The sequence below is a fragment of the Indicator indicator genome, chromosome 35, assembly GCF_027791375.1.
Source record: "Indicator indicator isolate 239-I01 chromosome 35, UM_Iind_1.1, whole genome shotgun sequence".
Lineage (NCBI taxonomy): Eukaryota > Metazoa > Chordata > Aves > Piciformes > Indicatoridae > Indicator > Indicator indicator.
This window is the reverse complement of record NC_072044.1, coordinates 6,036,306-6,060,407: the sequence shown is the minus strand read 5'-3', so window position 1 is coordinate 6,060,407 and position 24,102 is coordinate 6,036,306. Positions and strand designations below refer to the sequence as shown.

The following is a 24,102-nucleotide window of genomic DNA, read 5'->3' as shown; positions in this document are numbered from 1 at the left end:
CATTCTGTCGCTTGTTCTTTGGCAGAAGAGACCAACCCCCATCTGGCTCCAACCTCCTTTCAGGAAGTTGTAGAGAGCCAGAAGGTCTTCCCCCAGCTTCCTTTTTTCCAAACAACTCAGTTCCCTCAGTGTGGTTACAGCTCTGCTGCTGAGGTGCTCAGCGTGGATCCCATTGCCAGCTGACCTGGCTCATTTCTCCTGTCCCACAGGCTAGCAGGAACAGCCTGGTAGGGTCCATCTCGGCTAGATGTGGATGATGCCAGAGCTATGACAGGGACTGCAGTCTTGGCACTGAGGGGTGATCAATTATGGAACAACTACAGGAGGAAGTACCTGAGGTCAAGGAAGAGGAGGAGGAAGAGGCAGTGATAGCGACAAGCGGAGCCTCAGACCCAAGTGGAGGACCAGACAGCTCACTGCCATCGAGCAGTTACACAGGTGAGGGGCCAGGGGAGCTCCTCTGTCCTGAGAACAGCCAGGCCTGCAGCAGTGTGCTCAGCTTGCAAGGGCAGATGACTTACCTGGGAGAGGAGTTTTGCTTCTTTTAATCTCTTCCCTTTGTGAGATAATGCATCAAGAGCAAAGTTCTGGAGAGGCTTGTTCCTCCCTCTGTGGTCACAGCCCAGCCCTTGGCAGTGAGTTGGGAGATGTAAATTGAAGGACAAGCCAGTGCCATTGTGCTCCAGAGCAAGGGGGCTCTGGGGTGCCTGGCATTGTGTCCCTGGTCACTGCTTGAAGTCCTCAGTGCAAACTGATTGTAGGAGCCGGGGAAGAGGGTTTGTTTCTGCTGAAGAGGCTCTTCTAGAGCTCTGGCTGCACCAGCTGGGCAGCCCTGTGCCAGTTGCCTGCCAAGTAGGAATAAAATTTGCTGTTTGGGTTTCCTTGCCTAGACATGAGTGCTGAAGGGAAGAAAGCAGCATTGAGGTGGAGTCTCTCAGCTGCCTGGGGCACTCTTGGCTCTGTGCGTGGCATCTGCTTGCAGTCAGTACCTGATCTTGGAAGTTAACTGTCCAGATGCAACCTCAGTGCTGGATGTCCCTCGCCAGCCCCATAGCTGGTGGAATTAAACATGATGTCAGGCTTGTGGCTGCCACAGCAAAGGACACCCTTCTCTGTGTGCCTGCAGACCTCTCACAGAGCTCCTCTCCCTCCCTGTCAGACCAGCTGCAGATGGGCTGCGAGGAGGCAGCCTTGGGAGCACTGAACGTGGAGTGCAGGGTGTGTGGGGACAAGGCCTCAGGGTTCCACTACGGTGTCCACGCCTGTGAGGGCTGCAAGGTACGGATGGCCTGGGTGGGACTGGGCTCAGCAGTGCCAGGCAGAGGTCAGACCCCAGGGACCATGCTGTCTCTTCAGACAAGCAGATTTCCAGCAAAACAGGGGTGTGGGATTAAGGGATTGTAAAAAAAACCTCATTTGCAACTGGTCCAGAGGGTGTGGGGAGTACAGGCAGGCATGGAAATGCTGTCCTGTGGGAGACACCAACGTTGCACACAGCCCAGGTCTTGCCCCATCATTTTCACTTTGTCAGGCAAATCCTATGCCCATCCGGGAACCCCAGCTTTGCTGTTAAGGATGTTCTCAGTACTGCAGATGAGCAGTGAGTTGCCTTTGTTCCCACCAAGATCACTGGCTGCAGTCTGGACGTGCCTCTGAAATCCTTTCTCCCACAGCAGATGCTAGTGGGGCTGCAATAGTGGCCCGGGGCCTGCCAGACATTCTTTTTCCTCTGTCCCTCCCTGCTGGCCACCTCCAGTATGGCACACATGGGGCTGGCACCAGTCCAGTGGACCATGGGTTCCCTCATGCAGACCCTTTCTACCATCCCACCACCTCTCCTTGAGACAGAAGGACTCAGAGCTCCCCCTCCTCACTCAGCTGACCCTCCACGAGGCTCCTGGGGACAAAAAACCAGCCAGGTCCCAACCTTCGGGTGCTAATTCTGCTGTTCTCTTGTCCCCCTGCTGCTCCTTCTCTGTGTACCCTTCTGTACAACCTGCCCACAGGGCTTCTTCCGCCGGACGATCCGCATGAAGCTGGAGTACGAGAAGTGTGAGAGGAGCTGCAAGATCCAGAAGAAGAACAGGAACAAGTGCCAGTACTGCCGCTTCCAGAAGTGCCTCTCACTGGGCATGTCACACAATGGTGCGTGGCACTGCTGCCACGGGTTTGTTTCATCCCACAGCTCTGCCAGGAGGAGATTGTCTTTCAAACAGTGCTTTGGGCCTTTATCTCTTCATCCCCTTCTGTATGAAAAGGGGGTGCTCATTCAGGTCAAGTCAGATGGGGCCTTGAGCAAGCTGGTCTAATAGGAGGTGTCCCTGCCCATGGCAGTGGGATTGGAACTGGATGATCTTTGAGGTCTCTCCCAACCCAAACCCTTCTGTGGTTCCCACTGTGCAAGCTGTCTGCTGGCACATGGCTGTGCTTTATGGGTTGACCCAGAGGGAACTGGATACACAGATTGCTCTTCTGTGCTGGGATTATTAATCTTCAGGTGTAACCATCATGTTCCTGGCCAAACCAAGGTGTTTATGTGGGAAACAGGGTTTGGGAAAGGGCCTGAAGCCTAAGGGCTGTGGTGGTGAGGGTGACAGTAATGGGGCTGGTTTATGAAGGTGTTGATGCAGGAGGGTCTGCAGCCCTGGAGATATATCATGCTGGAGATGTTCACCTGCAGACCTCTGTCTGTAGTGGCAGAGCAGGCTGCTGCCTCCCTGGATGTGTCTCTTGGGGTCACCCCCAGGGTCCTGACCCCCACTTTTGCTCCCCCGGCAGCAATCCGCTTCGGCCGCATGCCAGAGGCAGAGAAGAGGAAGCTGGTGGCAGGGCTGACGGCCAGTGAGGTCAGCTGCCAGAACCCACAGGTGGCCGACCTGAGAGCTTTCTCCAAGCACATCTACAATGCCTACCTGAAAAACTTCAACATGACCAAAAAGAAGGCGAGAGGCATCCTGACTGGGAAGGCCAGCAGCACCCCAGTGAGTTCCTTCCCTGGGGCAGGTGGGGTTGGCCATGCCCAAGTGTGTGGGGGCTGTTCTCTGGGAGGTGCTGCAGGTCTCCTCCTGTAGCTGTTCCACATGCAGCAGTTCCCAGCTGCAGCCAAGTGCAGGTCCCTTACGTCCTGCCCCTCGCTGGGAACGTTCCCATTGCTATGCACACTTGGGCTGTGGTGGGCAGGTGCAGATTGCCTGGCACTGCCAGTCCCAGGACAGGGACACAACACACAGGGCTGGCAGATGCCAGTGGCATTGGCAGAGCTGGTGTCTCAAGTGCCTGCAGCAGGGTCCTGACCACTTGCTTCTTTCTCAAGCAGCCTTTTGTGATCCACGACATGGACACCTTGTGGCAGGCAGAAAAGGGACTGGTGTGGAAGCAGCTGGTGAATGGCATTCCCCCCTACAAGGAGATTGGGGTGCATGTCTTCTACCGCTGCCAGTGCACCACAGTGGAGACTGTGCGGGAGCTCACTGAGTTCGCCAAGAGCATCCCCAGCTTCATAGGCCTGTACCTGAACGACCAGGTGACGCTGCTGAAGTACGGGGTGCACGAGGCCATCTTCGCCATGCTGGCCTCCATCATGAACAAGGACGGGCTGCTGGTGGCCAATGGGAATGGCTTCGTGACCCGCGAGTTCCTGCGCAGCCTGCGCAAGCCCTTCAGCGAGATCATGGAGCCCAAGTTCGAATTCGCTGTCAAGTTCAACGCGCTGGAGCTGGATGACAGCGACCTGTCCCTCTTCGTGGCTGCCATCATCCTCTGCGGAGGTGAGTGCGCAGGCTTGTCTGGGCAGCAAGGGGCCTCCTTGGGGTGGTTTGGGGTGGGCTGAGCTGCAGCTGGCCTTGAGGTCAGCCATGGGTGTCTTGGGTGAGAGAAGTGAAACCAAAGCTTCTCCGTGGTGGTGATGCCTGACCAGCTTGCACCTTCTACTAAGGAGTGCAGAAGCGGAAGTGTTCAACGCCAGGTTGGACAGGGCCTTGAGCAGCCTGGTCTAGTAGGAGGTATCCCTGCCCATGGCAGGGGGATTGGAATTAAATGATCTTAATGTCCCTTCCAACCCAAAGCAGCCTGGGATTCCATGATTCTCCAAGTGGCATCTCCTCCTTATATGCTGCTGTGGGCTGTGTTGTCTCCCCTTGCCTAGATGAGATCAAAGTCATGGTGGGTGGGCTGCAGTTCCCCAGTGGGGAGCATGTGCTTTGGAGGGCTGTACCCTAGCACTACAGCTACCATGCTTCCCCTGCACAGATCGTCCTGGCCTGATGAACGTGAAGCAGGTGGAGGAGATCCAAGAAAACATCCTGCAGGCACTGGAGTTTCACCTGCAGTCTAACCACCCCGATGCCCAGTACCTCTTCCCCAAGCTGCTGCAGAAGATGGCTGACCTGCGGCAGCTGGTGACAGAGCACGCTCAGCTGGTGCAGAAGATCAAGAAGACAGAGACAGAGACATCTCTGCACCCTCTTCTGCAGGAGATCTACAAGGACATGTACTAAGAACCTGTTATTTATGAGAACAAAGCCATGGATTCCCACCAAGACTTTGTACAGAAACAAAGAAAACCTTCCCCTATGTCTTCCATTTCCTTCTGGAAACTTCTGTCCCTGATCCTGATGTATGGTACGCAGGGCTGAGATGCTGTGAGGCAGCCACCAGCTGCTGGGTCAGGCCTTTCGTTACCCACCCTGGCACCTCCACAAAGGCAAACCATAAGCTACTATTTCTGTTACTGTGGCCACAGCCCTTCAGCTGCTCCCTAGGGCCTCTGGAAGGGTTCATGTGACCTGGACGGAGGGTTCCTGTCACAGCCTGGGGGCAGTGGGGGAAGCTCTGGTCCTTAGGAGACCTGAGCACAGCAGAGGCATCTGGCAGGGCCAGCAGCAGCACTTAGAGCTTGTCTTTATTTTCTTTCTCTTATTGCACTCCAAATGCAGGGTCCTGAGCTGCTCAGTGCAGGACTTGTGGTGAAAGGATGCTCCGCTCTTTCCCGAAGACAAGACAGAGATGGGTAGGGCTGTCCTAGCACAGACACTTGGGTTCAGCCCCTGCTTCCTGTCTCCCAGAGGGTATTGTGTGATCTCTGCCTCCCCCAGTTTCAGAGGGAGACTGCCCCTCAGTGCCTCAGTATGAGAGAGGGAGGGATGGGGAGGTGGGAAGGAAAAGAGTTGACTAAAAAATTCCCTGTCTGTGTGCTTCCCTCCCAGGCTGTCCTGTGCAGGTGTGAGTCACTAGAAAGAAAGTCTGCAGGGCTGGGGGCAGGCTCAGGTTAGGGTTTGGGTGGCAGGGACACCAAGAAGAACAAAGGCACGGCCAGGCCATGGTGCTCCTGATGCTGAGAGGGCTTTGACCTGCCTGTCAACTGCCCTGTCTCAGTTTCCCCTCTGGGAAAAGGAGCTGGGTTGTCACCTCCTGGGATTGGAAGCACAAGGGTTTAGTGGTGCACTGGTTGCAAAGAGCTTTGCAGCTGCAAAGCACAGTACAGGTGCCAATGGTTATGAAAGGGCAGGGAGAAGGTGGGATGCTCACTGAGCAGGAGGTCCTGGCAAGTGCACATGGCTCAGAGAAGCTTCCCTGTCCTCTGGTGTCACCACCCTGAATAAGGGACAGCTCCAGGCTTTGGGGACTACCTAAACCCAGAGCCTTTCTGGGACTTTACCTTACGTCCCCTCGCAGCTACAGTGAAAGGCCCCAGTGCTACCTATGCCTAGCACGCTTGCTGGGGGAGGGGCACTCCAGGAGAGCAGATGGACGTGGGAAGGGCTCGGTGCCCTCTTGGGACAATGGTATCTGACCTAAGAAGTGGCACTTAGTCGTGGTCCCCATCAAGCAGCAGCCTTATTAAAATATTGACATGCCCAAGGAGGGGTGGTGGGAGCAAATGGGTTTGGTTTGGTTTCTCTCCCTCCTCTCCAGGAGATTTCCCTGGTGCAATAATTTCTTTAAAAGCCCAAGGGGATTGCTCTGGGCATTCGCTTCCTGTCACAAGGCTGGCTGGTCCCAAACCCACCCTGCTGCCACCCTCCAGCTCCTTGCCATGCCTCAGTTTCCCTGCTCACTGCCCCCCCCCCAGCCCCTTCCCCTCCTTACCTCGCAGGGGTCTCATGAATTACCATTTCTAAAGCACTTTGAAGCTCTCTGGGGGCACTAGGGGCTGCATGTGCTGGATGTGCGCCAGATGGAGCCCGAAGGCCCTGCTGGCAGCCCTGACGTGGCCAGCATGTGGCATTCATGTGCTCAGCACCTGGGGAACTTTTTGCTCTTCCCTCCTCAACAGTGTAACAACCCTCAAACTGAAATGTCTATTTTTGCTAGAAGGACAAACCTCCAAGTGTTTTTAATAATATAAACAGTGTCCACAGACTGACTTGACTTAAATAAATCCAAACTAAATATTTAAGGATCTTCTTGCATCCAGCATTTCTCCATGGGATTGCTCTTGGACCATGGGGGGCTGTCCCTGGAGGGGTTTCCAGCAAAGGTGATGGGAGTTGCTGTGATCTCTAGGGGCTTGAGGAACTACAACTGGGAGGAGTGGCTGAGACCCTGTCAGGCTGTGCTGCTGTTCAGTGAGACCTGGCCAGGCTGAAGAGTTGGGCAGAAGGAACCTCATGAAGTTCTGCCAGGACAAGTGCAGGGTCCTGCCCCTGGGGAGGAACAACCTCCTGCAGCAGTACAGGTGAGGGGGGACCAGCTGGGAAGCAACTCTGGGGAGAAGATCCTGGCAGACAAGTTCTCCATGAACTAGCAATGTGCCCGCAAGAAGACCAAGGGTCTCCTGAGGAGCATGAAGTGATTCTTCTTTCCCTCTACTCTGCCCTAGTGAAGCCACCTTTGGAGCACTGGGCCCAGTTCATGAGACACAGGGAACTGCTGGGGATAGCTCTTGTCCGGTTTGGATCAGCCATCCCTGCTGTGTTCTCTCACAGCTTGTGGCCCCCTCAGCCTCCTCACTGGCAGGGCATGAAAAGCTGAAAAGTCCTTGACTCAGTGTAAACTCTGCTTGGCAACTGCTAAACCTCAGCTGTTATCAGGGCACTCTCATCTCAAATCCAAAACACAGCTACTGGGATGGAGATTAACCCCATCCCTGCCAAAACCTGGGCACCAGCCACAGCCATAAACAGCCCTAGGAGGTGGCCCAGCCCACTTACTCGCCAAGGAGGAGATGGAATCAGGCTCGCTGGTGGCACCTGGGGCTTCAAGGGCCCGGGGGGGCTGTGTGAGGCCCCTGTGCAGGTAGGCCTCTGGGGGGTGAGGGGAACTGGGAGCAGCTTTTGGGGGAGAGTGGCCGGAGATGGGGCTGTGAGCCACATCACTATGGGGAGAGAAAGTGATTTGTGATGCCCTTGAAGCCATCCCACACCCACTCATTTTCCCTGGAAGGTGAGAGCCTGGAGGGGACAGTCTGTCCATCTAGCTGCCCCCTCTCCAGAGCTAGGAGTCCCTGGCCAGGCACCCCCTCCTTGCCAGCCCCAAGCTGAGGGCTCCTGCCCTTTTCCCCTAAGGAGAGACCAGGGCTGTTTCAGCCTTTCCTCCCCGCCATCTTTTCTCCATGATCCCCCAGCCACAGCAAAAGCCTGGCCAGGCTTGTGCAGTGTCTGATCAAGCCCCCTTGGCCAGCCCAGCCCTAGGTTTCCTTTGCTCTGGAATTAGCCAGGACATGAGACTGGATAGGGCAGGCAGAGCGCATGGTGAGGCCACTGAGCCCAGGCACCAGCCTGGGGGATCCAAAACTAGAGCCCCACCAAGGCAAAGCTGGTACCCAGGGAGGATTTGGGGTGGCTAGTGGAGCACAGATGGAGCAGGGGCTGACCCTGGCCATGTGGCTTTTATGGCTGTCAGGAATTTTGCCCGTGGATTTTGTCACTGGGGCCAGAGCTGCCGCTTCTCACATGACAGAAAGTCATCCCAGGTCTGCAGGTACTTCCAGAGGGGGTTCTGCAGCCATGGAGAACAGTGCAGGTAAGGAGCAGCAAGGGATGGGCTGATGCCACAAGGATGGGCTGGAAGCCAGGAGGTGGCATGCCAGGCTGACGGGACTCTGTCTGTCTGTCCCTGGGCTTCTCCAGCTATGACCACCTCCAAGAGCAGCTTGTGTCTGTGGGGACCCACTATGGCTCCATGCCCACTGTGCTCCCCGCCCGCTGGGGCTTGGAGTGCAGCCACGTGCCTGTGGCAGTGGCTCGGGCCCAGGGGGGAGCCCAGCATGGCACAGCCCACCCTGGCCCCAGTATGACACACCTGGCCTTAAAGTTTGCAAGCATGGAGGTTAAGAAGGAAAAGAAAGGCAAGGAGAACACCCCAGCACCTGATAACATCACCCATTGGGCCATCAGTGAAGAATTTGCCACCACACAAGCTCAGGGTGCCTCAGGTAGGTGCTAGGCTGTTCAGGGGACCAGCAGGGTCATCCTGTGATCCAAGCCCCTTCTCCCCACACATCTGGGGCTGTGGAAAGCTCTCCCAGCAGCTTTCTTTTGTGTGGGGACCTTAGCTGCTAAGCCACTGCTCTCCGAGCAGCCTTTCTGCCTCCCCGGTGGTGGGGCAGGATGTGCTTCAATCCTCTAACAGCTCCGCTGCCTGCAGGCTCCCAGCTGCAGCAGTCAGAACTGGATACAAATTCCTCTGACCCTGGAAAGGCTGTGATGGAGGCAGCAACTTGGACTGACTCTGCAGAGGTGGGCTTGGAAGTCTCCTGCTGCCAGGCAGGCCCTGTCACCCTGCTTCATTTCTGCAGTGGGGCAGTGGTGCAGCCCGGAGCTGCAAGGCTGTGCTGCTGTGCTTGCAGGTGCCCCTGGAGCCAGGCACCGCAGCAGCAGCCCTCACCATCGCAGCGCTGAGGGCTCAGAGCGAGGCCTTAGTGTGCGGCATCTGCATGGATCGGGTGTATGAGAAGCCACTGCCAGAAGAGAGGCTCTTTGGGATCCTCCCAAACTGCAGCCACACATACTGTGTGGGCTGTATCCGCAAGTGGCGGCGGAGCCGCGACTTCCAGAGTGCAGTCATCAAGTGAGTGGAGATGGGGACATGGCAGGGTGGTCACCAAAATCCCTTTGCACCCTGAAATCCCTCCTTGGGTCTGATGATCTGGCTTTGGGATTGGAGTGATCTTCCCCACCTGACAGCCCAGAGTGTTTTTTCCAACCCAAACGATTCTATGATTTCTTTGTGAGAAGTTGTGATGGGGTCAGGGCAGCCGGATGAGGCCATGGTGGTAGGACCACCCATGCTTCCTCCACCCTTTCCGGGACATCCACCTGCACCCACGCCCCTCACCCAGGGCCTGCCCAGAATGCCGGATCACTTCCAGCTACTACATCCCTCACAAGTACTGGATCTCGGATGTGCGCGATAAGGAGAAGCTCATACAGACCTTCAAGGCGCAGATGGGGTGAGTGGATGGCACCGGGCGGTGGGCTGTGTGCTGCTGCGGAGCTCCTCTCACAGCTTGGCTTCGGATCCCGCAGGAAGATCCGGTGCAAGTTCTTCGTGCAGAACCGCGGCCGCTGCCCGTTCAAGTCGGACTGCATCTACCTGCACGAGCTGCCCGCCGGCCGGCCGCCGCAGCACAGGCGGCAGGGCCCTCCTGTGCCCGTCGTAAGCGGGGGGCACGTCCGGGGGGCTGGGGCACGGCAGAGCTGTGCAGTGCGACACAGGGACGGGGCTCATATTCTTCCCCCTTGCTGCAGGAGAGCGCCTTTGTCGTGGAGAGCTCTGATGAGGAAGACGAGGAGCTCTGCGTGCTCGAATGGGCTTTCAGCCTGGCGGAGACAGGCTTCTGATGCCCTCTTCTCCGACTGCGCCATGGGGTGGCCCCCTAGGCCTGGGTGCGGCTGACACCAAGGAAATCTCTTCAGGCGGGGGGAGGCGACTGCTCACAGTGTGGGTTTGGGGTGGCTCCGGGCGTAAAGGGTGCTGCAGGGATTGGGTGGGATGAGGCAATAGGCTGGTGGTTATCAGCTCCCCGTGTCGATGGCTGAACCCTCAGCAGGAGACTGGGGAGAGGTGACAGAGCTGCACGGGGCTCAGGGCGGTGGGGCACAGCTACGGTCTCCATGATTGTGCACACATGGGAGACGCTGGGGTGGGGTGTGGCTGGGTTCTGACGGGCAGGTGTGGGGGGTTCAACGCACAAGGGTGGGCTGGGTGCTGGGGGGCAGGGTTGGGGTGTTTAATGCACAAGGGTGGGCTGGGTGCTGGTGGGCAGGGTTGGGGTGTTTAATGCACAGGGGTGAGCTGGATGCTGGGGGGCATAGGTGTTAATGCACATGGGGCTGGGGCGGACGGGAGAGGGCGCCGGGGAGGGGGCCACAGGGCACTGTTTTAACCTGCTTTTAACCAGACCTGGAAAGGATGAAATAAACCAAAATGGGCTGCTGAAAGTAACGCTGCCTGCAGGTTTTTCTGGAGGGATGCAACCCCGATCTCCGGGGGCCTGTGAGGGTTTGTCTTTGGGATTCATTTACATCATGAGGATATTTGCACACGGGCTCATTTGCATACGTGGCGCGCTTTCCCGGGCGGGCCCGGAAGTGGCGCGTGCTGCTGGTCCGGGAAGACAGATCCTCCGGGGGCAGGCAGAGGCCGCGCTTGCCTCCATCTCTCCGCGGTAAGTGTCTGCCCGACGTGGTTTGCCGGGAGCTGGAAACCGGGGGAACGGCGGGAACCGGGGCACGGTGCGGCCAGCACTAGGGCTCCGGAGGGTGTCTAGTCGGTCTGTTCCCGGAGGAGAGAGCCACCGTTGGGTGTGGGGACCTCTGCCAGCAGCACTTCGGTCTTCTCTCTCTTGCCACCCCCGGGAGAGCAGCAGGGAGTTGCATTGTCGATGCCGATCAATAGCTAAAGGGTGGGGGGCAAGAGGCTGGGGCGAGACTCTTCTCAGTGCTGCCCAGCGACAGGACAAGGGGCAGTGGCCACAAACTGGAACCCAGGAGGTTCCACCTGAACAGGAGGAAAAACTTATTTGGTGTGAGGGTGCAGAGCCCTGGAGCAGGCTGCCCAGAGAGGCTGTGGAGTGTCCTTCTCTGGAGAGCTTCCAACACCCCTTGGCCATTGTGATCCTGGCAAAGCTGCTGTGGGTGCCCTGCTGGAGCAGGGGTTTGGACTGGGTAATCTTCAGTAGTCTCTTCCAACCCTCACCATGCTGGGATTCTGTGATGGAGGAGCTGTGAATAAAATGGGGGTTTAGAAGGCTCAGAGTAGCTCCTAGTCCTCTGGCCCAACCATGATCCTTGATAATTCGTCTGTGTCCTCAATGATGAGAGAACCACAGATTCTTCCTGCATGCAGGTAAGGAGACCCCCCCCAAAACTGCAGTGTCTTCTGCTAAGAAACAAGTAATGGGACGAGAGGAAACAGCCTCACATTATGTCAGGGGAGGTTTAGGCTGGACAGGAGGAACAGTTTCTTTCCCTTGAGGGCTGTCAAGTCCTGGACCAGACTGCTGAGGGCAGTGGTGGAGTCCCTAGAGGAGTTTCAAAGCCATGGAGATGTGGTGCTGAGGGCCATGGGTTAGTGGTGACCTGGCAGTGCTGGGTTAAAGGTTGGACTCGATGATCCAAAAGGTCTTCTTCAACCTAAACAATTCTATAATTCCTTTCAGGTGGCTGTGAAGCCTCCCAGCAGCAATGCAAGCCCCCTGGCTGCAGACCCTCGACAAGCCCTGTCGCCTCCTGCTTCACGCACTCGTCTCCAGCTCCCTTGGGACCCTGGCTGCCCTCCGATTGCTGCAGCGGGTCCAGGCTGGCAAGGAACCTGGACAGGCATTTCCCTGGCAGACCTTCACCAAGGCCCTGTGTGCCAAGGAGCCCACACTGGAGGGATTGGAGGGGACCTTGGCTGTGTGAGTGGCTGCGTTCCCACAGCTCGTTGTCTTTGGGGAGCTTTGGCACCATGCAGCCTCAGCCTCACCCCTGCAGTGGCCTGGGGGTGAAGGATCACATCAGGGACCTGCTGGTCTTCCAGCCTGTGTCTGGAAACTGGCAAAGGTGTTTGCTGCCTCCTCTCACTTCCAGTTCCCACCAGAGCCAGCTCTGTGAGGCAGGCTGGGCAGTAAGGACCAGGGGGTTTGCTCTGATCTGTTGCTTCTCCCTTTCTCCAGCAAACCACGGCTGCTGCTGCTCCCTGTCCTGTGCCAGAGGAACCTCTTCTCCCTTCTCCTTGTGGTTCAAGCTATGGTGCCAGCAGTATGCCTCAGCCAACTGCTCCAGGCTGTGGAGCAGGATTCCCATCTGGATCCCTGGGTGCGAGTGCTGAGGGATCTGCTCTGGCAGGGACCAAGGGGAGGGGAGCACTCCCCACCTCCTGGTCCCTTGTCTTCCACATGCCAGCAGCAGCTGAAGTGCCTGTGCCAAAAAATCGCCCAGAACAAATCAGAGGGGCAAAGAAAACTGAACTGGTGCTTCAGCAGGGAGACCAGTGCTGCTGGGAAGGGGCCTAGCTCTGTGCCTCAAGGTGGGAAGCGCAAGAAAGTGTTGGAGGAGAGCCTGGAGTTGGATGAGAGAGAGGAGAAGAGGTCACTGGTGCAGGAGGCAGCCTTTGAACCCCCAGGAACCCAGGAGGGTGGAGATGTGGTAGGGGTGGAAGAAGGGATTCCTGAGGAGATTTCAGGGGACGGATCTGCTCAGAATCTGGATGAGTCTGCTCCAGAAAGCTCCCAACAGGAAGTGGCCAGGGAGCCCAAGAAGACTTCCCAGGCAGAGCTGGCAGTGGAAGTCCAGTCCTTTCTCCAGGTACTGGGCAGGGTTTGTTTCTCCTCTGAGCCAGTAAGCTTTTTATGTTCTGATTTCTGTTCCTTCATCCCGTTTTCCTCAGACGCATGGACAGAGGCTGAAAATGCTGCTGCAGAGAGAGTCCAATGTAAGTGGTTGCTGCTGCCTCTCTCCTGGAGCTCTGCCAGGGCCTCTGGAAGGGAAGGAGAGGAGGTGGGTTTCCCAGGGATGACTGGAGTGGGATAAAAAGACCACTGCTGGGCTCAGGTAGTAAAACCTTCCCCCAGCTTGCAGGGATTCTGTGATGGGTAACCTGTGGGGTCAGCACTGGCTGAAGCAGGGTGGGTGGTGGGGAAGAGAAAAGGCCTGGAGCTATGCTGTTTGGATTGTGTTGTCTCATCTGTTACTCAAGGACCACACTTCCTTTAGCACTTGGAGCTGAGCATCCCCCCTGAGCTGCACACCTTGACCAGCTGCTCTCCTGGCCAGGTGAGCCTCAGCATCCTTGCTGCAACTGTCGGTGCCATGGAGAGCCTCCTGCTGTCCCTAATGTCCCAGTCCCCTCTGCTGTCCCCAGCTCGAGGGGCTGTGCGCCGTCCTCCAGCTCTCCACGTGCCCAGAGCACCTCCTGGTGCAGTTCTGCAGCTGGCTGCTGGCTCTCAGTCCTGACCTCAGCTACACCAATGCAGCCATCCTGGCAGAGCAGCTCTTCCTCAAGCGAGTAAGTGTGAGGGCAGCAGAGGTTTCCTGCACCCCACTGCCCTCACTGCCATTCCCATCATCTGTCTTCTCTGTCTGTAGGTCCTGTCCCTCAGCCAGCCACCCTCTCGCCACCTCATGGCTGCCCTTGCTTCGTTTTGCTCCAAGTATTCCCAGCCCTTCTGCAGGGTCCTGATGGCTGCAGTCCTGCGGAAGCCAGGGCAAGGTACAATGAGCTCACATCAGGCACAGCTGCTTGAGGAGCTGGAGAAGGACCAGAAGGAAAGGACAGTACAGCTGTTTTGTGGGAGGCATTTATCACCCAAAATGTGTTAGGGACCATGGAGGAATGGTGCTGGTTTTATCTGGGCAGGTGAACACTTGGGAATTAGGATGTGAGATGGGTTTACAGATACCTCAGGGGGAGGCTGGGCTGTTTTCCAGCAGCAGTCATCCCAAGGGATAGCTTCCACCCCTGCATGGGCTGGAGGGTTTCAGACAGCTCCTAATGCTGGGGACAAAACTGCTCCAGGGTGGCTCTGCAGGCTGCATGAATCCCTGCCTTAGCAGCATCCCCTTTTCCTAGGGACTGATGCTAATTAAACCCCAGTGCCGATGGGCAAACGGAGATGGATTATTCTGAACAGTAGAAGAGACCCCAATATTGTTTCTGGGTGTCCCAACTGGGATGCACTTCTGTGTGAAGGTGTGCCAGGGAGGGTTGGACACATGGATTTGGCAGCCTCTGGAGACTCTCATCCTATTTTGCCCTTGCAGGCATTGAGCAGATCAAGGTGGTATGTGAACTTGTGGAGGAGTACCTGGAGCAAGACTGTGTGCAGCTGGTGCTAAGGTAAAGGATTACAGGAGCCACAGTTCTGCCTCAGCTCTTGTGCCTGCCTGGATGGGTCCAGCTGCTCAGGAGCATCAGAGGGGCCCTCTGGGTGTCACATCTCTTCATTGTCCTTTGCAGCCAAGTCCTGGAGGTGCCTTTGTCAGAGAAACTCCTGCCAGTCGTGCAGGCTGTGCTGGGGCGGCAGGTGAGGGGATCCTCCTTGTCCCCACTGTGTTTCCTTGCCAGCTCCAGCAGTGGTGGAGCAAGAACCAGCTCTCCTCCCTGCTCATGACTCTCTTCCAGGAGGTGCTGCCACCCAAGCTCTTCGATCTCCTGGTGCTGACTCTGTGCCGCCAAGCCCCAGCCTTTGCCACATCGCTGAATTACACCAAACTGGTGACAGCTGTGCTCTCCGTGTACCAAAGCCAGGTGAGGAAGACCAGGCTTTGGGACTGTTGAGGCTGCAGCTGACTCATCACCTGGCCCAGGGGGTCTCAGGTGGGCTCCTGGCAGTGCAGCTCTCTGAGCTCCTTGCACCTCTTCATCCCAGGTCACCCCAGCCCACCGGAGCAGTCTGACTGCTGCTCTGGACTGGAGCAATGCAGTGCTCAAGAAATCACTGCAGGCTGTGCTGGAAGGAGCCAGGTAAAATGGATGCTGTACTCTCTGGCATGGGGCTGGGAGGTCTTTCATGGGGGATGGCAGGCTTGATGCTCCTTGTCTGGCCTAGGTGGTGGGAAACCAACAGGTGCTGGCAGAGTGTCGTCGGTGTGGGTTTCCTTTCTCTTGATTTCTCTCTTTGTCTCTCCTCCTCCCAGGTGAGGGAACCACAATGTGATGGTGTTCTTGGGCAGAGAATGCTCATTACGTGGTGATGGCTGCAACCCAGTCCTTAGCTGGGGACATCACAAGCATGATGGAGACTCCTGAGCATGGGCAGTGGCACACGGAGTGCCTGTGCTCTGTCTGGGCTCTTGCACTCAGCTGCCTGCTTTGAGGTCACTGTCGCTGGGCGATACCATCGCAGCCCCACACACACCCCAAGGCCAGAGGAGGCTTGTCTTGGTTAAACAGTGAACATATTCAATGCATCTCTGTCTGAGCTCTCTCTAGGCTGTCTCAGTGTCATCCTTGCCATACTCAAGATGGTGTCTTTCCTTTCTTGCCTTCCTGCCCTGCCACAACTCAAGATGATGGCTCCCACCCCACCTCTGCCAAGATGGCAGCTCCCAGAGGAGGAGCTATGCTAGGCTGGGCTGTAGGATGGATCCTGGCAGCAGCTGTCGTCTCTCAGCCTCCAGCAGGGTGGGCACCTCAAAGCCCTGGAATGCCCCACATCAGTACCAGGCCCATGGGCATGAGGGGTGGCTAGTCTGAGCATCGCCTGCAGTGGGGTGGTTGCATAAAGCTTCTGGAGATGGTTTGTGCCCAAAAGGTAGCTGCTTTGTAACTCAGGAAAACATAAAAATCTGTTATTTTTGCATTAGCACTGGAGTAAGCTGACACACGAGGAGCTGAGGAGCATGTAATGGTTGGCTGCCCTGGTTCTGGGCTGAGGCCAGCTGGTGCTTCTCTTCGGAGGAGCCACTGCCTGTTGCCCCTGCATGATCCTTTATAAAAAGGTTTCTCTCGAGCTGGTCCTGTGTTGCCCAACCAGGCAGCAAGGAGCTGCAGAAGAAGCAGAAGCCCTTCTCTGCTTCAGCTGCCCTTTGGCATGATGAGTGCACTGGGTGACGTGATGTCTGCTGTCTTGCATCAGCATCTCTTGGTGACTTGCAAAGCTGAAGAACTTGTCTGAGCATTCATGAGCCTCATCAGTCTGGTTTGGAAGTGTCTCCGCTTGTTTTAACCAACCTCAAACTACTTCCTGGTTGAAAATGGAGTGACACACATTTCCTGTCTGTGCCTGCACTCTTGCTCCTCTTGGCTGAGGAGTACGATGCTTTTCCAACATCAGCCCTGCATGAAGCAGGCTGGGCCAGCCTGCCTCCAGGTCTGCACAACGCTGGTAGACCTTCCTTTGTCCTCACTCACAGGGGCAGCCTGGTAGCCAAGGCAAAGAGTCATCTGATTCAAAACCTTTGTATTTCAAGTGGTTTTCCAGTGTTGTGGTGCACAGAGCACCTGGCAAGCAGGACCTTAGTTCTTAATGCCCTTAATACATCCCTGAATCAAGGCAGGCATTGATTTGAGGCTGTTTGACGATGCCAATTTTGCCCCAGGCTTAATTAGCTGTTGTGATTTTTGTCGTGGCTCGAAGGAGCCAGGACATGGCTGGCATGTTCTGTGTACATCAGCCTTTTCTCTCCAGTGTGAGGCTGATGTCTGGATGGTGCGGCAGTGATTACTGGGCCATTTATCTGGTCTGCTGGGATTTACAGCTCTCAATATGCAGGAGAGGGATTTGGATCAAGAGCTGGTGACTTGGAATTTTCTGCTTTACATGTGCCTGCTCTTCACTCTTGCTGAGTCCTGCGAGAGGCCCTGCTGTGTATGTCACATTTCTGGTTCTCAGTGTGGCGATGATATTTCCCATTGCAAGGTGTTCAGTGGTACACTAATTAAAAATTATTCTATAGTGTGACTGTTGCCAATTATCTGTCCTCTATCCTTGAAAAACCCCACTGAAAACCTTACCTGGGCACCTTCTGGTGAGGACTGGGAAAATAGGATGGGAGAGAATGGATGGACTGAGGGAAGTAGTGCTGGAGTTTTAGTGGAGGTTTTGAAGTACTGCATACATCAGGAGCTATTTAAAACTCATAAACATTTCCATCTACAAAGGGAGGAGAGGCTTTAAAACATCTAGGTGTGAAGGTGCTGCTTTGTTTGCTCATTAAGGCTTGGATCCAGCCAGAGGAATGAAACTGAAGCATTAAGTGATGCTCTTAACGCTGAGAGTGAAGATGTCTTTTATAATAAGAATATTTTAGGCTATTTTAGGTGACAATGGACTGATGAGGCTTCAAACTCTGTACTGGCTGGAGGGACGAAGCCTTCAGGGAGCCAAATTGTTGATTTATTTGCATACCAGTGAGTTAGAGGCTGAGTATATTGAAGCTATTGTAAGGCTGCCCAAAAGATGACATAAATAGACTGGGCCCTGATCATCAAGGTCTGAGCCTGCTTTTCTGGCTTTATTAGGTAGCATTTTCCCTGCAACACTTGGTAGCAGTGACCTCCTCTGTGTCATTGTCCGCAGTGCTGCGGCTAACAGTCACATGAAGATGGCGAAGGTGCAAATTCATCTCCAGAATTCACCTGGTTGTCAGCTTCCTGGTGTCTTTGATGAACTGGGTGCACAAGCCTGCTGTGTATACAGCACCATGGGGAAGCCCTGGCATCTCTGTGGGCTGGGCAGCAATAAATCTGAAATCTCCTGGCTATGGCCTGCGTTTGCTCCCTAATGGGTTACTTTGTTTTGTAACTGCTCACTGGTTTCTGACTGAGGCAACAGTTTCATTTTGACAGGCTGTTCTCAGCTGCAGCCTGCACTTTCAGCTCCTCTGGAGATGCTGGGAGCTGCATTTGGGGTCGGCCTTCATGGTTCTTGCAAGAAGCAGTAGTCAAATGGGGATTGGCTTTGCAAACTGCATTGGGGGTTCCTGTTGTGCTGGGAAGCATTATGCTGGCTTGTGGAAAGAGCCTTCCCAGCCTTGCTTTTGCTCTTGGCTGCAGCTTATCACATACCATGGATTCCTGTGGGGTGTATGTGCAAGATACCAGTCGGGAGAACTGGAAGCAAATCCTGGAGACACCAGACATGCTGAGGGAACACTGCTTGTTTAAGTGGTGCTCGGTAGCACCCACATGGAAAACTTTCCTTTTGACTCCTCTTGACCTTCTCAAGAAATTTAAAATTCATCCTGAGCAGTGCCAAGGGCTGGATGCAGCATAAAACATGTCAGGTTATATAGATCAGCTGAGCCTTATCCAGGAGAGGAGGGAGAAGCAGGACTGGGTTTGTCCTTGGCGTGATTTATTAGCAGCACTGGTGAAGGGAAAGGTCTGAAGCTTGGTCTTAGCCCTGTGCTAGTCTGGGTGTAGAAGGCAGTGTCTCACTTTTAGCCAGGTTACTTGGGTTATTCGACAGTGCTTCCTCTTCTGTTTGTAGAGATTTATGTCCTTCACGGCATAGAGGGGAACTCCCTTTTTGACTGATTTGGGGTCTGTTTTTAAATGAAATTAATATCGTGCACTTGCAGGGGTTATCTACCCACCCTGCTGCCTCTTCATCCTTCTGTGGTGATTTCTGAGCCAGTTTCATGCCAAGATGCTGTCTCTGCACCCAGGTGGGTGCGAATGCTCCACAAATGTTAAACACCAGATGTCAGAGCCGCATAGGAATCAGACAACCTTGGTCCATGCAACACCTTGTTGGAAAGGGCTGAAACTCAGCTGCTTTCCTGGAAATGGTTCATACCCACCCACTGAGAGGCTGCCTCTCCAAACCAGAGCTGCAGGCATGTCCAGGTAGTTGGTGTGTCCGCTGCTGCAGCCGTGCTGGGAGCTGATGAAATCATCCTGCTTCTCACTGGAGGTAACTGTGCTGCAGTGACAACCAGTTAGTCGCCTGCATATAATCCCCAGCACACTGATGCAGTTCTGCATTGGAGTCTGGTGGCTGTGACACTGAGATGTGAAGCTGAACTGCCCAGGAGGAGGCTCAGCAGCCTTCTTTCTTCAATCCAGAATTTAGAACTGAATCAAAAGCAGCAAGGCCCCTCCTTCTTGTCTCTTGTTTGTTTGTTTGTTTGGGGTTTTTTTTGCCAGCCTTTTAATCATGATAAGAGAAGGGTGTTCTCCCTTGGTTAGACTTGTGGCTGCCAGCTTCCTGCCAGCTGGGGAGACCAGGGCCATGTGAAGATTAATTTGCTGGAGGACCAGGGTGTTGCTGTCTGGTTGGGCCCCCTGCACAGACCTAATAAATCACGTTTGCCACATCAGCAGGAGCAACCAGTGTCAGACTGAGCAGCTTTCCTCTGAGAAGTGGATAATCCAGGTCACCTCAGGCCCTGTGATCTGAGCTGCAAGTTCATCTCAGCTTCAGGAGGAGCCCTGGAAGACACCGTGGCAGTAGGCTGCCACATGGCTGTTTGGGCCTTGCTGGAAGGAGATACAAGGGACAAAACCAGAGCCTGCAGCCCCCTGCTGCTGCTCACCTCTCAGGGTTGGAGATTTTCCAGCAGGATCTTGCTCATCCTCACTGAACAGGTCTGTGCCTGGGGAGCTGGGCTGCTTTTGTTTATCTGAGGTACTACAACACCTGTATTGCAATCGGGGTGTTCCTAGGTTAAAAATAAGGACACAGAAAAACCCCTGATTGGGAGAGTTTGCAAAGAGGGGCATAGCCTCTTACTGACCCCCTCAGCACCTGTGTGTGGGAGGGAATTGAGGAGATTTTGAGCAAAGCTCTGTTCTGGTGTGGGGAACCCACACAATGGTGTCTTTCGGTCTGTATCACCCCTGGAGCAACTTGCTGCAGCTGTGGGGCTGCCAGGACACATGAGCAGAGGCTATGGAAACTGATCTGCTGCCTGCCCAGTGCCAGGCTGTGGCTCTTGGGGAGGAAGCAGGGTCTTTGTGGGGATGGGGAGAGCGGGATCGGGCTGTGTTGATCACAAGGCACTGGTAGATGCAAAGGTGCCTATCCAACATCCTCTTGGTTTTGTAAGCTCTGTCTGCCTAGCATCATTCTCTGAGGATGCTTTTAATTCCTTGCCCTGCTACAGGAGTCTTGGCTGCAGGCTCTGTTGGGGAGAGACCTTGTGATTGGCTAGAAAAAGCTCTTGACAATAAAGTATTTCTGTTAGACCCACGTGCCCAAGCAGAGCCTGCAGGCATGGGGAGGTCCTCAAGGAAGGCAACAGCATTGAGATGATGGGGTGCTGGGCTCCATCTGCTCTCAACCCAAAGGAACGTCCTTCTCATCTGCCTGGGTCTTCCTTTTCCAAATGAAGGTATCTAGAAAGAGTGGTGACAGGACTGGTGATGTTAATGCAAACCTGACTTCACACCAGAATTCATCTGCATTTCGAGACACCAACCAGCTGGGAAACCTCTGGGGGAAGGAGCAAGTGGAAAGCTCTGCAGCTCAGGGTTGTCACTGCTGCACAGCACCCAGGCTTGGCTGCCTCTGTATGGACGTGCCTCATTCCACTGTGGCACAGCTCCTGCTTCAAAGCTGCAAATGGGGTCTCTCAGCCCTCCCTGGCTGCTTCCTGACCCTGGGGCCACATCGTGCCCTCTCAGTAGATGGACATGAGGCTGGGCCACCCCTGTTGTAGGACTGGGAGGTGCCTTTTGCTGGCTGACCTCTCAGGGATTATGCAGTTTGCAGATCCCGAAGGCTTGCCTTGTTCCTCATGATACATCAGGATCCCCAGGCATGGGAGGACTAACAGCAGCTCCTGCCTGCAGCCTGGCCCTCTGTAGTGCTGAACATTGAGTCTGACTCCATGTAAGCTCATTAGGGGAAGAAAGCAGCTTTGGAGGATGTGACCGATTTAAGCAAAGGTGTCGGGCAGTGGAGGTGGTGGCTCGGGGGAAAAGTGGGGATGCTAAGAGGGTAGGAGAGATGAGGGGTCTCTCCAGATCATCAAATGTGATGCTACAGGAGCTCCTCATCAGCCATTCTGGTTTGACTTGGTGCTGTGTCCCCCATGAAGTCATGAGGGAATCCCCCATCTCTGGAGATGCTGAGTGCCACCACCCTGCCCTGAGTCTCCAGCTGGGGAGATGCTGAGACTCATCTCTGCTCCACTCTGCAGACACTGGGCACAGAGGCAGCAGGCTTGGGCTCTCCCAGCTCAGGGTCACCTCCAAAGTGTGTGTGCAGGATCTGACTCCACACCAAAAGCAGAGGCCTCTTGGCTACCTGTAAAACCGCTCAGCTCTCCCTGGCCCCAACACAGGGAGCTCCTAGCTGCTCTCATGCATGTCCTTTAAAGGCCTTCTCGCCTCCAGCTCTTCCCTGGCAGATCCTTCTGCCTCAGATGCCATCGCTTTCCCCTCCAGGCAAAATCTGCCGCCAGCAGCTTGCACTGTGCAGGGCCCTGCACCCCTTGACCCACCATCTGCCAGCCTTCCTTGACCTCCTCCTGGGTCCGCTGGGGACCCCAGAGCGTTGAGTGCCAGGTCTGAGCCAGGTGCCCCCACATCTGCCTTCAGCTGCTTGAGACACGTTCAGGCAGGTAACGACCCTGGGGAGTGTTTGGTGAAGCCACTGAAGCAAGGCACAGTGCTGGGGCTGGCTTCTGGGGGGCTCTGGGTGCCATGCTGGGCAAATGAGCTGCATGTGTGTGTGCCTGCCACCTGTAAAAGAGACAAGGAGCAGCTGCAAGGCTGCCTGAGCTGCAGCTCCCCTGGGGGCTGCCATGGAGCCCTGCAGCAGGGACCAGCCCTCAGGAAAATGAATGAGTTTGACTGGTCCTCGGTGGGCTTCCAGGCCCTGGGTGGAGGTGTCAGGGACAATTTCCAGGGTATAGGCATGAAATGGACTTGCTCTGACAGATGCCAAGTGCTGCTGGCTTTGTCACCTCCATCAGTACTGAGCAGGCTCTGAGAGATGGGTGATGGCCCTACTTGGCATGGGGGCAAGATGGGCGATGGCCTCACTTGGTAGTGGGGCAACTGAGCTTGGTCAAGGCTTTGCACAGGCATGTGGGGCTTCACCCAGTCCCTGCTCTTTGTCCCCTTCAAATTCTTTTGCATTCTGAATCCCAGCTAAAAAAAAGAATTAATAAAAATCTCCTCTGCCCATATCTGCAAGCCCATGGGCACACCTTCCAAGGTGACTCTCCCTGCTGCAGAGCCACTTTCTCATGGGCTGGGAGAGGGACTCCGTGGACTTTCTGCTAGTTTTCTCTGAGTTTTAAAAATTTCAAAACAGCTTAAATGAGATGTCCAAGCTTTCTTGGACTCAGGAATCTCTTGTATTTGTCTATCTGGAAGCAGGCCTGGCTCAGGAATCAGACTGTGCACTGCTTGGGGTACTGCCAGCTGTTCCTGCTCTGCACTGGGTGCTCACACCTGGGGGTGGGGGCAAACACCTCTGACCACATCAGGAGCCCCAGGTGAGGCTTTCCCCGTGGGAGGGAAACAGGGCTGGGGGATAGCCAGCAGGCAGGTCCGCCCTCAGGGTTGCACAAAAATGGGGCTTTTGTTCAGCTCCTCACTTGCCTTGCTCTGTGCCCACCCGAATCCCAGCAGCATCCCCCTGGACCGTGGCAGGGCTCCCCACCTCTTTTCTCAGATTCCGCCCCGCTAAGTAGAGGAGCTAGGACCTCCTGCTGGGTGAGAAAAATGCTTAAAAAATATAACATTTAGAGGCATTCTCCCATCTGTGCTCAGCTAATGTGTGCCTCTCATGCTAGGTGTGCTGGTCCTGGAGCCTTCTACGCTCTGCAAATGAAGCCAGTCACAGGGACGTCGCTGGGAGAAGGGGAAGAGGAGACCCAGGGATGCCGGCAGCGGCAGCGACAGAGGGCAAGCTGCCAACCCAGCCCCTTGCCTCGGAGGTATGCACATGAAAGGCTCCCACTGTGTTCTCAGGGCGCCAACAAGGATGGAGATGACGGTGCCAGGCAAAGGGGGATGCTGATGGGAACGTCACCCAACTCCAGGGCACTGAGTAGCATTTTGGCACAGCAGCCCCTTCTCCTGTGGCCACTGCTCTCAGGGAGTGATCCCCAGCCTTGCAGGGAGGAGAGGGAAGAACCTGTTGTAGTGCCAGAGCCAGGAACAAAGTTTGGAGTTCAAACCCTTTCCTGGGTGGGTGCTGATCTCCTGCGTGAGGCTGCAGATGGCTGTTAGCACAGCAGCTCCTTGTGCCTCTGTCTCACCTGACTTGCCATCCCCAGCGTGCTCCAGCACACCCAGCCCCAGCAAGCAAGACTGCTCCAGGGCTGCTCCAGATCTGCCAGACTTCTTTGCACCCAGGACAAGATTTTGGGGTGGCAAGGCCATCCTGATGCACTTTTAGGGGGCAAGAGCATGGGCCAAGGCCTGGAGTCCCTGTGGTGGTGTGAGATGGTGCCTGGGCTCTGCTGGCAGCCAGGTTTGTTGTGGCGCCTGCGATGAGGCTGGCTCGCAGTGAGGTCGACTTGGCAGCCAGCGCCAAAAAAACCCTAATGTGCTCAGGGGAAGCCTGGCTGTGGGCTGGTGACTCATTGCTGGCTGGAGATGGCCTCAGTGGGCTGCTCAGTGGCAGCTCTGTGACAGCCATGGGAGTGGAGGGGGCTGCTGTGCCCGTGCCAAGGACAGCAGGGACAGACAGGCATGAGGACAGAGAAGGCTGCAGAGAATGCTCAGAAAGGACCCAGGTCCAGAGCAGCATCCTGTCAAGGGATGGCAGAGGGATTGGAATGCTGCCTCTGCTGCTGGAGTTTCTTTGAGCCTTACCCAGGCTTCTCTCTGCAGAGAGCAGCAGGCAGAACTGCCCAGACTCTCCATGTCCCCAGACAAAGGTAAGGGCAGCCCAGGCTGGGAATGGGGCAAAGGGGTGGGTTTTGCACCCTCCCTCTGTGAGCACCATTGCATGCGTCCAGCAGGAGGCTGTCCCACAGCCTGGCAGCACCTCCCTGTAACCCCATTCCCCTTCCAGGCCTGTCACCCCAACCCATCCCCTCTCCTCCACCCGCCCTGGCCCAGGCTAGCTGCAGCCCCCTTAACCCTGAAGGGGTATTTTGCGGAGCAGTTGCGAGCCTATGCCTCTTGGGAGCCTGCAGAAATGCCAGTGGTGCTTTTAGATGTGTCCCTTGAAGTACTGTCACGCTGCAGGGAACACGCTGCTGCCCAGCTCCCACCACCCTTTCTGTCTCCAGGGAGGATGAGCAGTCCCCAGGGGCAGCCGGATGG

General features: G+C 55.6%; 3 protein-coding genes across 4 annotated transcripts; all 3 read left to right on the top strand.

Moving 5' to 3' along the window:
• The first annotated feature begins 226 nt into the window (after nucleotides 1-226).
• Nucleotides 227-4,726, top strand: PPARD (peroxisome proliferator activated receptor delta). Of its 2 annotated transcripts, XM_054395735.1 has the most exons (6): nucleotides 227-438; nucleotides 1,127-1,278; nucleotides 2,007-2,145; nucleotides 2,779-2,981; nucleotides 3,317-3,767; nucleotides 4,249-4,726. In XM_054395735.1, exons 1-6 carry the CDS (start codon nucleotides 309-311, stop codon nucleotides 4,494-4,496), a joined length of 1,323 nt encoding a protein of 440 aa, XP_054251710.1. In that variant the 5' UTR covers nucleotides 227-308; the 3' UTR covers nucleotides 4,497-4,726. The 2 variants fall into 2 exon arrangements, with proteins under 2 accessions (XP_054251710.1, XP_054251711.1); XM_054395736.1 differs by lacking the exons at nucleotides 1,127-1,278; nucleotides 2,007-2,145.
• Nucleotides 4,727-6,747: 2,021 nt separating this feature from the next.
• On the top strand, nucleotides 6,748-9,782 carry LOC128978053 (probable E3 ubiquitin-protein ligase makorin-1). The gene is made up of 8 exons (XM_054395800.1): nucleotides 6,748-6,890; nucleotides 7,843-7,962; nucleotides 8,070-8,374; nucleotides 8,587-8,678; nucleotides 8,789-9,009; nucleotides 9,281-9,391; nucleotides 9,468-9,597; nucleotides 9,690-9,782. Exons 1-8 carry the CDS (start codon nucleotides 6,748-6,750, stop codon nucleotides 9,780-9,782), a joined length of 1,215 nt encoding a protein of 404 aa, XP_054251775.1.
• A 1,845-nt stretch (nucleotides 9,783-11,627) lies between these two features.
• Nucleotides 11,628-15,369, top strand: FANCE (FA complementation group E). The gene is made up of 11 exons (XM_054395940.1): nucleotides 11,628-11,842; nucleotides 12,101-12,731; nucleotides 12,814-12,858; nucleotides 13,140-13,199; nucleotides 13,288-13,431; nucleotides 13,512-13,635; nucleotides 14,187-14,262; nucleotides 14,383-14,449; nucleotides 14,548-14,668; nucleotides 14,795-14,889; nucleotides 15,063-15,369. The coding sequence occupies exons 1-11, from the start codon at nucleotides 11,628-11,630 to the stop codon at nucleotides 15,117-15,119; spliced, it is 1,635 nt and encodes a 544-aa protein (XP_054251915.1). The 3' UTR covers nucleotides 15,120-15,369.
• Nucleotides 15,370-24,102: the final 8,733 nt, after the last annotated feature.